Source organism: Schistocerca cancellata, chromosome 12, assembly GCF_023864275.1.
Source record: "Schistocerca cancellata isolate TAMUIC-IGC-003103 chromosome 12, iqSchCanc2.1, whole genome shotgun sequence".
NCBI lineage: Eukaryota > Metazoa > Arthropoda > Insecta > Orthoptera > Acrididae > Schistocerca > Schistocerca cancellata.
In genome coordinates, this window is record NC_064637.1 from 168,415,654 (window position 1) to 168,430,608 (window position 14,955).

The 14,955-nt window shown below is 46.5% G+C and overlaps 1 protein-coding gene across 1 annotated transcript in view; it reads left to right on the top strand.

Annotated features, from left to right (window-relative positions):
* Positions 1-14,955, top strand: part of LOC126109557 (uncharacterized) — a 109,416-nt gene that overhangs the window by 47,693 nt on the left and 46,768 nt on the right. The window contains exon 4 of the mRNA XM_049914572.1: positions 8,731-8,838. Within this exon, the coding sequence (XP_049770529.1) occupies positions 8,731-8,838 (108 nt within the window). The remainder of the gene's footprint in view (positions 1-8,730; positions 8,839-14,955) is intronic.

Below are 14,955 nucleotides of genomic sequence, written 5' to 3' on the forward strand. Positions count from 1 at the left end.
TCTGTGGTCATCAGTCCTCTAGAACTTAGAACTACTTAAACCAAACTAACCTAGGGACATCACACACACACCCATGCCCGGGGCAGGATTCGAACCTGCGACCGTAGCAGTCGCGCGGTTCCGGACTGCGCGCCTAGAACCGCTAGACCACCGCGGCCGGCTGTCGGTCTCTCTGCCAGTGCATTTCTTGGGCGGGTAGCCGAGCGGGAACACAGAGGGAGCGGTGTTCCAGTTACTGGGAGCTCCAACGTCGGGCACGAAATGCAGCCCCTCGGAGAAACAGCATTCAGGGCTGGAAAAAAGAGTGCAACGAGAAAAGGATACACTGCATTCTGCAAAAGGAACACCGTGTAAAAGGCAACACAAACAGCTAAGAAGTGTACAGAAAACAAACAAACACACACACACGTGTGCACTCGGCGCAGTGGCTGACGGAAGCTACTGTAAAGGTATTTCCCATTTTCGGTGACTACCGTCAGCCACTGCGCACAGTATATCTCTCTCACTACTGAGATGAGAGCCACCATATTGGATTTCAGTTAGAGCCCATATTTGGTGGGTTTTATATAACTAACGTCCTACGAATATAAGCCATTTAAAATCACTGACGCATTGAGGATCTCTCAAAAACACACAATACTGATATGATTTTTTTGTACACTAATGACAGGAAACGTGATACTGGTGAATAAAAAATGTTAATATTTACATGTTTCACACTATGACTTGCACATTACAGAAGTGTGGCATTTAAAGGCATCAGCACATTGAAGATCCATCGAGATGTGTTGTTCTCTGGACGATACGATGTGTTACAACCAATACCCGTTGATACACAGTGATTCAAGTCTTTAGGATACGACAGGATATGAGACACAAACACGTAACTTGGAAATTCAGCATAGTGTAATGAAAAGAGACACGGAATTGTGAAGCTGTGCTTGTGTGATATGTAGCTGGTTCGTGCCTCACTATACCACCCCCCCTCCCCCCCACCCCCAAACAAAAAATTCACCTTAGCATTTTCTAGGAGGTTCTGGGACTTTTCTTATCAATTTAAAAGAAGTATGTTTGTAGTATTTTTAGTTACCTAAATATACGTTTCAAGAAAGCGTTTTGAATGTGACAAGTTCTTAAGATTCCAGTACTGAATAGAAACACTGATCGAGTAAGGTTGACTTCAGTGTTTCACTAAAAAGTGCCAATGAAGAATTAATTTTTATTTTATGTGGAAGGCCACTGTAAAGATATATTACACTAATGTAATGGAACTTCTATAAGCTGATGTCCTCGCTGACTGCACACGGAACATCATTGTTGTCTTTTAACACGTGCACGAATATTGAAATTTTTATTTATACCGTTGTCTGAAATTTTTATTTATGTACACTAAACACAGAGCAACACGACTAGCATATGGACATGGGCATTTTAATAGAGCTAACGTAGAAATTTTTTGCTGGCCCTTTTGGTAAACAAAGTGTGTGACCTGCAAGCGAGACAACAGCACCGGAGTAGCAAATCGCTGAGCTATATGTATATAACGCACATAACACCAACTGGAATCTCCGACGAGATGTGGGTGGCGTGTCTCGTGCGTTCGGTTGTAGTGTCAGTGCCGGTGTCTGTGTCGGCCGCTCATCACGACTGAGGACAGCTTAAAGCTGTCACAGCTGGTTTACACTTGTCCGTTTTGAGAATTTGCATTTACAAGGGGAAGTCAATTATTATCCGCAATTTACTTATAGTATTGTCTATTTTGGTAGTACTGTTGTCTTATGTTACAGTGAGATGCTTATTGCCAGGCCAAAGCCTGAGGATTGTTGTCAACAGGTGTTGTGTTGTTGCACGACGGTGCCCGTCCGCACACTGCTGCCCACACAGCTGAAACGCTCCAGAAACTCAAATTTGAAGTATTGTGGATCATCCTCCGTATAGCCCCGATCTTGCCCCTTCTGACTGTCACTCGTTTGGTCCACTCAAACAGGCATTAAGGGGCAGTCGATTTGCCTCGGACGAAGCAGTGAAAGAAGCGGTGCATTCCTGGCTCGCAGCTCAACCGAGGGCATCGGGAAGTTTGTACGACGACGGACCGAGTGCGTTGAAAGGCAAGGAGACTGCGTCGAAAAATGATGTTCTTGTAAGTTTCCTATCTGATTACAATAAAATTTTATAACTACTTTGCGGATAATAATTGACTTACCGTCGTACCGTGCAGTTTGCAGCCGTCGCCTGTAGCCACAAACTGTTGCCAGATTACGCCGCGGTCGTGTTCTGGCCACGGTACCCATCACACAGCGGCCTCCAGTTTGTCCACCTGAGGCGACCGCCGACGTCGGACTCCACTGTAGCGCAGACCTGCGTCACGATCGGCCTCATTCGGCAGTAATCTTTCTGAGATTCCGACAAAAACTGTGCGAGTCCTCAGGTCAGAAGATGCCATTTCCTAGCAGCTTACACGTACAACTGTAACTACCTCTGCCATAATTTCTCGGCTTTTATACGGTCTCTTATTTCATAAAAACACGAGACAGAATTGCCTATCGTCAGCTGGGAGGGGGTGGGAGATTATGTCAGTAGTACTGTCACGCACAGGCCGTGTCTTAGCTTTTGAAACTATTAGTTTGTTCTTCGAGGAGGAGGAGGGAGGGATAAGTCAGGGAAAGCTGGCAGGCGACTCAGAGGATGGAGGGCAAGTTCTCGTACCGCACTCTTATACGCGTCTCGCGGCAGTACTGAAATTCCACCCCCCTGACATAATTACTGGGGCAGCAGTTTCGTCTCACCGTCTTTTGACGATTCCTTATTTCTTCGTTCCCAATTCTCTACTGTGTCGATAGCTGATGGATTTGTTTCCATTGTTGCTCTAATGGCAGAACTTTACTCTGTGTACTTCCTTCCACTAATGATTTGTACAATGTTTTATTCTTTTATGTAATTTTTTTAAAAATTTTCAATGTGGCTTGTAGAGACATTAATTAACATGTCCATTTGTCTCACAAGAATTAATCGTAGTATCCAAGCACAACAATACAGGACATTAAATAAAATACAGATAGCCGGCCGCTGTGGCCGAGCGGTTCTAGGCGCTTCAGTCTGGAACCACGCGGCTGCTACGGCCGCAGGTTCGAATCCTGCCTCGGGCATGGATGTGTGTGATGTCCTTAGGTTAGTTAGGTTTACGTAGTTCTACGTCTAAGGGACTGATGACCTCAGATGTTAAGTCCCATAGTGCTTACAGCCATCAGCCAAAATACAGATACCCCAGTTCTGTGCGGTACATGTAATTTATCACAAATTGGCTTACTCTTAATACCAACATTAAACATACATTGGTCTTTCATAGAAATAAGAGACCCGTAGTCTATTTCTCTAATTCCAACAACATGTTTATTAGGTAATTTGTATGTGGAAGACAGTAGTAAGTTTCTCGGCTGACTATCCTATGGATTAAGATAAAATTCTGCCTATCACCTGAAAATTCATTATCGAACCTCACTACTTAGGTATTGCTGTTGTTGTTGTTGTTGTTGTCGTTGTGGTGGTCTTCAGTCCAGAGACTGCTTTGATGGAGCTCTCCATGCTACTGTATCCTGTGCAAGCTTCTTCATCTCCCAGTACGTACTGCAGCCTACATCCTTCTGAATCTGCTTAGTGTATTCATCTCTTGATCTCCCTCTACGATTTTTACCCTCCAAGCTACCCTCCAATACTAAATTGGTGATTCCTTGATGCCTCAGAACATGTCCTACCAACCGATCCCTTCTTCTAGTCAAGTTGTGCCACAAATGTCTCTTCTCCCCAATCCTATTCAGTACCACCTCATTAGTTATGCGATCTACCCATCTAATCTTCAGCATTCTTCTGTAGCACCACATTTCGAAAGCTTCTATTTTCTTCTTGTCCAAACTATTTATCGTCCATGTGTCACTTCCATACATTGCTACACTCCGAACAAATACTTTCAGATACGACTTCCTGACAAATCTATACTCGATGTTAACGAATTTCTCTTCTTCAGAAACGCTTTCCTTGCCACTGCCAGTCTGCATTTTATATCCTCTCTACTTCGACCATCATCAGTTATTTTGTTCCCCAAATAGCAAAACTCCTTTACTACTTTAAGTGTCTCATTTCCTAATCTAATTCCCTCAGCATCACCCGACTTAATTCGACTACATTCCGTTATCCTCATTTTGCTTTTGTTGATGTTCATCTTATATCCTCCTTTCAAGACACTGTCCATTCCGTTCAACTACTCTTCCAAGTCCTTTGCTGTCTCTGACAGAATTACAATGTCAACGGCAAACCTCAAAGTTTTTATTTCTTCTCCATGGATTTTAATACCTACTCCGAATTTTTCTTTCGTTTCCTTTATTGCTCGCTCAATATACAGACTGAATAACATTGGGAAGAGGCTACAACACTGCCTCACTCCCATCCCAACCACTGCTTCCATTTCATGCCCCTCGACTCTTATAACTGCCATCTGGTTTCTGTATAAATTGTAAATAGCCTTTCACTCTTTGTATTTTATCCCTGCCACCTTTAGATTTTGAAAGAGAGTATTCCAGTCAACATTATACAAAGCTTTCTCTAAGTCTACAAATGCTAGAAAAGTAGGCTTGCCTTTCCTTAATCCTTCTTCTAAGATAAGTCGTAAGGTCAGCATTGCCTCACGTGTTCCAATATTTGTACGGAATCCAAACTGATCTTCCCCGAGGTTGGCTTCTACCAGTTTATCCATTCGTCTGTAAAGAATTCGCGTGAGTATTTTGCAGCCGTGACTTATTAAACTGATAGTTCGATAATTTTCGCATCTGTCAACACCTGCCTTCTTTTTGGGATTTGAATTATTATATTCTTCATGAAGTGTGAGGGTATTTCGCCTGTCTCATACATCTTGCTCACGAGATGGTATAATTTTGTCAGGACTGGCTCTCCCAAGGCTGTCAGTAGTTCTAACGGAATGTTGTCTACTCCCGGGGCCTTGCTTTGACACAGGTCTTTCAGTGCTCTGTCAAACTCTTCACGCAGTATCGTATCTCCCATTTCATCTTCACCTACATCCTCTTCCATTGCCATAATATTGTCCTCAAGTACATCGCCCTTGTATAGACCCTCTATATACTCCTTCCACCTTTCTGCTTTCCCTTCTTTGCTTAGAACTGGGTTTCCATCTGAGCTCTTGATATTTATACAAGTGGTTCTCTTCTCTGCAAAGGTCTCTCTAATTTTCCTGTTGGCAGTATCTATCTTACCCCCTAGTGAGATAAGCCTCTACATCCTTACATTTGTTCTCTAGCCATCCCTGCTTAGCAATTTTGCACTTCCTGTCGATCTCATTTTTGAGACGTTTGTATTCCTTTTTGCTTACTTCATTTACTGCATTTTTATATTTTATCCTTTCATTAATTAAATTCAATATTTCTTCTGTTACCCAAGGATTTCTACTACCCCTCGTCTTTTTGCCTACTTGATCCTCTGCTGCCTTCACTACTTCACTATTTCATCCCTTCTTCTACTGTACTTTTTTCACCCATTTCAGTCATTTGTTCCCTTATGCTCTCCCTGAAACTCTGTACAACCTCTGGTTTAGTTAGTTTATCAAGGTCCCATCTCGTTAAATTCCCACCTTTTTGCAGTTTCTTCAGTTTTAATCTACAGTTCATAACCAATAGATAGGGCGGAGTACACATCTTCCCCTGGAAATGCCTTACAATTTAAGAATTGGTTCCTAAATCTCTGTGTTACCATTATACACTCCTGGAAATGGAAAAAAGAACACATTGACACCGGTGTGTCAGACCCACCATACTTGCTCCGGACACTGCGAGAGGGCTGTACAAGCAATGATCACACGCACGGCACAGCGGACACACCAGGAACCGCGGTGTTGGCCGTCGAATGGCGCTAGCTGCGCAGCATTTGTGCACCGCCGCCGTCAGTGTCAGCCAGTTTGCCGTGGCATACGGAGCTCCATCGCAGTCTTTAACACTGGTAGCATGCCGCGACAGCGTGGACGTGAACCGTATGTGCAGTTGACGGACTTTGATCGAGGGCGTATAGTGGGCATGCGGGAGGCCGGATGGACGTACCGCCGAATTGCTCAACACGTGGGGCGTGAGGTCTCCACAGTACATCGATGTTGTCGCCAGTGCTCGGCGGAAGGTGCACGTGACCGTCGACCTGGGACCGGACCGCAGCGACGCACGGATGCACGCCAAGACCGTAGGATCCTACGCAGTGCCGTAGGGGACCGCACCGCCACTTCCCAGCAAATTAGGGACACTGTTGCTCCTGGGGTATCGGCGAGGACCATTCGCAACCGTCTCCGTGAAGCTGGGCTACGGTCCCGCACACCGTTAGGCCGTCATCCGCTCACGCCCCAACATCGTGCAGCCCGCCTCCAGTGGTGTCGCGACAGGCGTGAATGGAGGGACGAATGGAGACGTGTCGTCTTCAGCGATGAGAGTCGCTTCTGCCTTGGTGCCAATGATGGTCGTATGCGTGTTTGGCGCCGTGCAGGTGAGCGCCACAATCAGGACTGCATACGACCGAGGCACACAGGGCCAACACCCGGCATCATGGTGTGGGGAGCGATCTCCTACACTGGCCGTACACCACTGGTGATCGTCGAGGGGACACTGAATAGTGCACGGTACATCCAAACCGTCATCGAACCCATCGTTCTACCATTCCTAGACCGGCAAGGGAACTTGCTGTTCCAACAGGACAATGCACGTCCGCATGTATCCCGTGCCACCCAACGTGCTCTAGAAGGTGTAAGTCAACTACCCTGGCCAGCAAGATCTCCGGATCTGTCCCCCATTGAGCATGTTTGGGACTGGATGAAGCGTCGTCTCACGCGGTCTGCACGTCCAGCACGAACGCTGGTCCAACTGAGGCGCCAGGTGGAAATGGCATGGCAAGCCGTTCCACAGGACTACATCCAGCATCTCTACGATCGTCTCCATGGGAGAATAGCAGCCTGCATTGCTGCGAAAGGTGGATATACACTGTACTAGTGCCGACATTGTGCATGCTCTGTTGCCTGTGTCTATGTGCCTGTGGTTCTGTCAGTGTGATCATGTGATGTATCTGACCCCAGGAATGTGTCAATAAAGTTTCCCCTTCCTGGGACAATGAATTCACGGTGTTCTTATTTCAATTTCCAGGAGTGTATAATCTATCTGATACCTTCTAGTATCTCCAGGTTTTTTTTATGATTCTGGAACCGAGTGTTAGCTATGATTAAGTTATGCTCTGCGCAAAATTCTACCAGATGGCTTCCTCTTTCATTTCTTACCAGCATTCCATATTCACCTACTATGTTTCTATCTCACCCTTTTCCTACTCTTGAATTCCAGTCACCAATGACTATAAACTTTTCGTCTGCCTTCACTACATGAATAAATAATTTTATCTCATCATACATTTCATCAATATCTTCGTTATCTGCAGAGCTAGTTGGCATATAAACTTGTACTACTGTAGTAGGCGTGGTCTTCATGTCTATCTTGGCCACAATAACGCGTTCACTATGCTGTTTGTAGCAGCTTACCCACACTCCAATTTTTTATTCATTATTAAACCTACTCCTGCATTACCCCTATTTGATTTTGTATTTATAACCCTGTATTCACCAGACCAGAAGTCTTGTTCCTCCTGCCACCGAACTTCACTAATTCCCACTATATCGAACTTTGACCTATCCATTTCCCTTTTTAAATTTTCTAACCTACCTGCCCGATTAAGGGATCTGACATTCCACACTCCGATCCGTACAATGCCAGTTTTATTTCTCCTGATAACAACGTCCTGCTGATAGTCCCCGCCCGGAGATCCGAATGGGGGACTATTTTACCTCCGGAATATTTTACCCAAGAGGCCGCCATCATCATTTAACCACACAGTAAAGCTGCATGCCTCGGGAAAAATTACGGCTGTAGTTTCCCCTTGCTTTCGGCCGTTCGCAGTACCAGCACAGCAAGGCCGTTTTGGTTAGTGTTACAAGGCCAGATCAGTCAATCATCCAGACTGTTGCCCTTGCAACTACTGCAAAGGCTGCTGCCCCTCTTCAGGAACCACACGTTTGTCTGGCCTCTCAACAGACACCCCTCCGTTGTGGTTGCACCTACGGTACGGCTACCTGTGTCGCTGAGGCACGCAAGCCTCCCCACCAATGGCAAGGTCCACGGTTCATGGGGGAAGGTGACACTCAGAAATAAAACTGGCACAGGGTTCAGTGAGTTAAGAACGTACAGATCAGTGAAGCAAATCAGAGGAAGGGCCGGGCGGCAATCTGTGCCGGATGTCGGAATCACGCTGAAGACTCGTGGAATCAGTTAACTTCCAGCCACGATACTTGGCGGGCGGTCCCAGCACTTCGAAGGTGTCAAAAGACACTTTACTGGAGGGTATGCCGACAGCGCACCGGATGCAAAAACAGTAGCTTTACGAGACTGCGAACTGTGCTCCATTGTGTGCAGTACTCGGCTGTCTTCTCACTGCCTCGTGACCCCGGAGTTTGTCTCACATTTACAGGAGGACCCGCGGGAGCACAGAAGTGCAGGCTGTGCGTCTCCGTGCCACTGTAGCAATGAAGTGTGTGTGTGTTTTGTGTGTGTGTCTGTGTATTTTATTGTTTATGTAACAGTCGATTTTAGCAGAGGTCACCAGTAAATTCTAGTACTAATGCGGCTGTTTGCCAAATATGTCTCGTTCCAGGTTTTTAACAGACGAGGAGCTGAAGATCGTAGCCCAGGCAGTTTTAGGAGTTGCCGTGTTTGTCACTTGTGTAGCTCTGCTGAGCTTGCTGTGGAAAATGTGTGCAAGGTACAGTACAGAGCATACTCGACCGAAATTTAAATATAAAACAATAAAGTGGGTTATTTCACTCATTTCTTGGACACGCACAAAAATATAGCTCATTCCTGGCTGAATATACACTCGAAAAAAAGAGGAGCAAATTGGTAGAAGTGATGTACGTGTACAGACAAACAAACGAGTAGAATTGCAGAAAAATTGTACGATTCATCCAACAGAAAGACGTCCACAAATACGCGAGCAGTTATTTGGCTCGCCACCAAAATTATGTCCAACTAGTACCTTAGATCCTCAGAATCCCGAACTGGTTGACGGGCCCTGCGCACACTGCTCCAAATGTTCTCAACTGTGCAGGGATCCGGTGGTCTCGCCAGCCGAGGTAAGGTTCGGCAAGCGGGAGACGAGCAGTAGAAATTGCTGTCGTGTTCGAGCGGGCATTGTCTCGCTGAAATGTGAGCCCGCGATGGCAACGTAATGGGGCACAGAATATCCTCGACATACCACTGTGCTCCTGAGGGCGCCAAGGGTGACAACCGGAGGGCTCCTGCAGACCGTGACTCCCGGCTGTCGGGCCACGTGACGGCCGACACTCAGGTCGCTGTCCGCGGTATCTCCAGACACTTGTTTGGCTCAGAATCTCGTTGACTGGAATAGGATTGTCTTCCGAAACGACTCCCGCTTCAAAGTGAGCCGCAGTGACCGCCAGAGGTGTGCACACAGATGCCCCGGACAGTGGTGGGGTACCGCCTGGGGCGCCAGTTCTTCCCACGGCGAGACCCCTTCGGCTGTCAGCCACGACATCCTCACAGCACAGCGGTACGCCGACAGTGTTGTGCGCCCCGTTCTGTCGCCCTTACGGGCGTGCCCTGCCGGGCTTATATTTCGGCAAGATAATGCCCGTTCGTACGGGGCGAGTTCCTAGTGTTCGCCTTCACGCTATCTCGACCGGCAAAGTCACGAGATCTTGCCAGTCTGAGAACATTTGGAGTATTATGCGCAGATCTTCGGACCGGCTCGGTATTTTGATGATCTGATGTGCCGATCGGATAGAATTTGGCACGATAACACCGAGGAGGACACGTAACAACTCTACCGATCCACGCCGACCCGAATAACTGCTCCCATTACGGACAGAGGTGCACCGATGCGTTACTAACTTTCCCAATTTGTGAAGCTCTTTCTCTTGACTAAATCGTCCAGTTTTTGTTGAATTGTAACGATTTGTTTTTCTGTATACATCTCCGTTCCATTCGGATAATTTCTTTGAAGTATACCCTCTCCCCATTAAGAGCGTAAATAAATTACCGAAAGGACAAATCACATATTGCCATTAAAAAAAAAAGCACATAAAAATATCATCTTATACTTCCAGTGGGTGTTCGACACTGTGCAACAACGATAACTGAAGTAAACGACACGTGTATGTGGCACGTCTTTGCAAAAATTTGACGGGTCAGAAAAATAGTTGTCTGATATTACCCACCAACCGTCTGTCAAAAAAGAAGGTAATGTTCAGAACACACTGTGGGGCGGCGGGTGGATATTTTTGTTAATGTTCCTATTATTTATTTAATGCTGTCGTTTGCCATTCTCAACACTGGCTCTCGAACAACAATATTGGCAACCAGAAAGTCATTAGCAAAACGTGAAGGCTGTAATTAGAATTCCTAGTGCCCACTTCATCTGAGAAATACATTTATAGCTACAGCTTATAGCTCTGAGGAATTAGGAGATTGTCTGGGATTCGTAATCAAAAACCATTCTCTCTAAAATGTTCACTATATTCTGAAAGTCGCAGACCAAAAATAATCCACACAATCGAACTACCAGAGCAGTTCAGAGTCTAATGCGCTGATGCCACTATAACTGTTCAAATTAAATGTTTAAGTGAATGCTCGCCATAATTTGATAATGTTCATCAAACGCCACGCTAATAATGGTAGAATGTCTGTCCTGCGGCGGCACGTGAAAAATACGACATACGCAAACTAAAGATAGATCATTAACGTCATCCCAAAATTTACACTTCACTCGAAAACGATTTCATGGTTACGCGTATCCCGAGTAACTTGTTACTGCATCCGAGGCTGTTTATATCAACGATACCGACGCGACGCGACTCCCGGCACAGGTGGTACGCTAATCAGCATCTGGAGAGAACTGGGGCCTTCCTTCTCTCGCGCAGCGTTCTTACAGATAAAAGCCGCGGTGCGGACGGCTAAGGGAACGCCTGATCAAATCTGCTCTCTCGACTAGCCGCTGCACCACTTTAAGTTATAGAATAAATCATTGCTTCCTTTGCTGATGGCCGATGAAGCTTTCAATTTAATTGTGCAATCAGCACACAAGTAAGTAATCATAATAATAAAAGTCTGACGTGGCTAAGTCAAATATTTTGGGCGAGAGAATTAATTTAATTACACTACACGCAGTAGACGAGCTCTGAACTTGCTCTTTGGAGATACGCTATAGTTATAGTTTTATAGTTATTCTGTTGCAACTTCTCACATTTTTATGATTATAGCGGATCTCCCTTCTACTTAAATTTAAACATCCTAGCTTTATGTGCATTTTCAACTTCTCGCGGCGTAATGAATAATCCACTAAATTTCGGGCATGCAGCCGCGCAAATAAAATTTCCTCTACTGATATTTCGGCCGCGTATCGTCCGGCCATCTTCAGAGTGAGTCACAAGACTGTCTTGTGACTCGCTCTGAAGATGGCCGGACGATACACGGCCGAAATATCAGTAGAGGAAATTTTATTTGCGCGGCTGCATGCCCGAAATTTAGTGGATTATCTTAGCTTTATTTATTCGCCTACTTAATCTATCTTGCTTCCTTAATTTCTAAGACAAAAACCAGAAAATCATGAATTTCAACTAAAATTTTAACTTGTGAGATCCAGAATACTGTTTTTACTAAATTATTATGCAAAAGGAATCTAAATATAAATTTTTAAGTTTCTAGCTCTTTTCTGTTGCGCCAATGATTTTTACAGAAAAACATCCAAATTTTGAAAATGGTTAAAGATATTGAACTGATATCCAACACATATTGATTTTGTATTACTCCTGACATGCTAGAAACGTTTCAGGTTATTTACTTCATTTTAAAGTATTCCGCAATATTTATGACGTCAGAGCTAGTTACAGCGGACTAGGCTGGCACACAATGGAAAGACTGATGTGAATTTTACAAGGCGTGAGTATGCTGCTTCCCTACAACACCGACTGTATGTAAAGGGTGAGTGAGGAGGAGGAGGGGTACGCGTTTTGACGGGTGACAGTATTAGTGATTCTGAACAAAAAACTTGACGTGGATATATGCTCTATTCTGAACGGTTACCGAGATAGAACACTTTTAATGTACATTTTTATTCATTTTCTGTATTACTCATTGGCACTGTTTACAACGTCCCACGCTCGTGGTCTATCGGGCAGAAAACTACCTCAAACTGGCCTACAAAAAGCACCTAACTTACAGCCCACGGGCATCACGCGAGATTTTCAATATTCTCGCGACATCTTCGTGCAAACTGTTAGTCCTATACAAAAAATAAACAGGACTTTTCTTTGTAGCAAATTTAATTTACACTACTGGCCATTAAAATTGCTACACCACGAAGATGACGTGCTACACACGCGAAATTTAACCGACAGGAAGAAGATGCTGTGATATGCAAATGATTAGCTTTTCAGAGCATTCACACAAGGTTGGCGCCGGTGGCGACACTTACAACGTGCTGACATGAGGAAAGTTTCCAACCGATTTCTCATTCACAAAAAGCAGTTGACCGGCGTTCCCTGGTGAAACGTTGTTGTGATGCCTCGTGTAAGGAGGAGAAATGCGTACCATAACGTTTCCGACTTTGATATAAATCGGATTGTAGCCTATAGCGATTACGGTTTATCGTATCGCGACATTGCTGCTCGCGTTGGTCGAGATCCAATGACTGTTAGCAGAATATGGAATCGGTGGGTTCAGGAGGGTAATACGGAACGGCCTCGTATCACTAGCAGTCGAGATGACAGGCAATTTATCCGCATGGCTGTAACGGATCGTGCAGCCACGTCTCGATCCCTGAGTCAACAGATGGGGACGTTTGCAAGACAACAACCATCAGCACGAACAGTTAGACGACGTTAGCAGCAGCATGGACTATCAGGTCGGAGACCATGGCTGCGGTTACCCTTGACGCTGCATCACAGACAGGAGCGCCTGCACGAATGGCAAAACGTCCTTTTTTCGTATGAATCCAGGTTATGTTTACAGCATCATGATGGTCGCATCCGTGTTTGGCGACATCGCGGTTCTAAATGGCTCTGAGCACTATGGGACTTAACATCGGAGGTCTAGAACTTAGAACTACTTAAACCTAACTAACCTAAGGACATCACACACATCCATGCCCGAGGCAGGATTCGAACCTGCGACCGCAGCTGTCACGCGGTTCCAGACTGACGCGCCTAGAACCGCACGGCCACACCGGCCGCCGCAACATCGCGGTGAACGCACATTTGAAGCGTGTATTCGTCATCGCCATACTGGCATACCACCCGGCGAGATGGTATGGGGCGCCAATGGTTACACGTCTCGGTCACCTCTTGTTGGCATTGACGGCACTCTGAACAGTGGACGTTACATTTCAGATGTGTTACGAACCGTGGCGCTACCCTTCATTCGATTCCTGCGAAACCCTACATTACCGCAGGATAATGCACGACCGCATGTTGCGGGTCCTGCACGGGCCTTTCTGGATACAGAAAATGTTCGAATGCTGTCCTGGCCAGCACATTCTCCAGATCTCTCACCAATTGAAGACGTGTGGTCAATGGCGGCCGAGCAACTGGCTCGTCACAATACGCCAGTCACTACTCTAGATGAACTATAGTGTTTTGTTGAAGGTGCATGGGCAGCTGTACCTGTACACGCCATCGAAGCTCTGTTTGACTCAATGCCCAGGCGTATCGAGGCCGTTATTACGGCCAGAGTTGGTTATTCTGGGTACTGATTTCTCAGGATCTATGCACCCAAATTGCGTGAAAATGTAATCACATGTCAGTTCTAGTAAAATACACTCCTGTAAATTGAAATAAGAACACCGTGAATTCATTGTCCCAGGAAGGGGAAACTTTATTGACACATTCCTGGGGTCAGATACATCACATGATCACACTGACAGAACCACAGGCACATAGACACAGGCAACAGAGCATGCACAATGTCGGCACTAGTACAGTGTATATCCACCTTTCGCAGCAATGCAGGCTGCTATTCTCCCATGGAGACGATCGTAGAGATGCTGGATGTAGTCCTGTGGAACGGCTTGCCATGCCATTTCCACCTGGCGCCTCAGTTGGACCAGCGTTCGTGCTGGACGTGCAGACCGCGTGAGACGACGCTTCATCCAGTCCCAAACATGCTCAATGGGGGACAGATCCGGAGATCTTGCTGGCCAGGGTAGTTGACTTACACCTTCTAGAGCACGTTGGGTGGCACGGGATACATGCGGACGTGCATTGTCCTGTTGGAACAGCAAGTTCCCTTGCCGGTCTAGGAATGGTAGAACGATGGGTTCGATGACGGTTTGGATGTACCGTGCACTATTCAGTGTCCCCTCGACGATCACCAGTGGTGTACGGCCAGTGTAGGAGATCGCTCCCCACACCATGATGCCGGGTGTTGGCCCTGTGTGCCTCGGTCGTATGCAGTCCTGATTGTGGCGCTCACCTGCACGGCGCCAAACACGCATACGACCATCATTGGCACCAAGGCAGAAGCGACTCTCATCGCTGAAGACGACACGTCTCCATTCGTCCCTCCATTCACGCCTGTCGCGACACCACTGGAGGCGGGCTGCACGATGTTGGGGCGTGAGCGGATGACGGCCTAACGGTGTGCGGGACCGTAGCCCAGCTTCACGGAGACGGTTGCGAATGGTCCTCGCCGATACCCCAGGAGCAACAGTGTCCCTAATTTGCTGGGAAGTGGCGGTGCGGTCCCCTACGGCACTGCGTAGGATCCTACGGTCTTGGCGTGCATCCGTGCGTCGCTGCGGTCCGGTCCCAGGTCGACGGTCACGTGCACCTTCCGCCGAGCACTGGCGACAACATCGATGTACTGT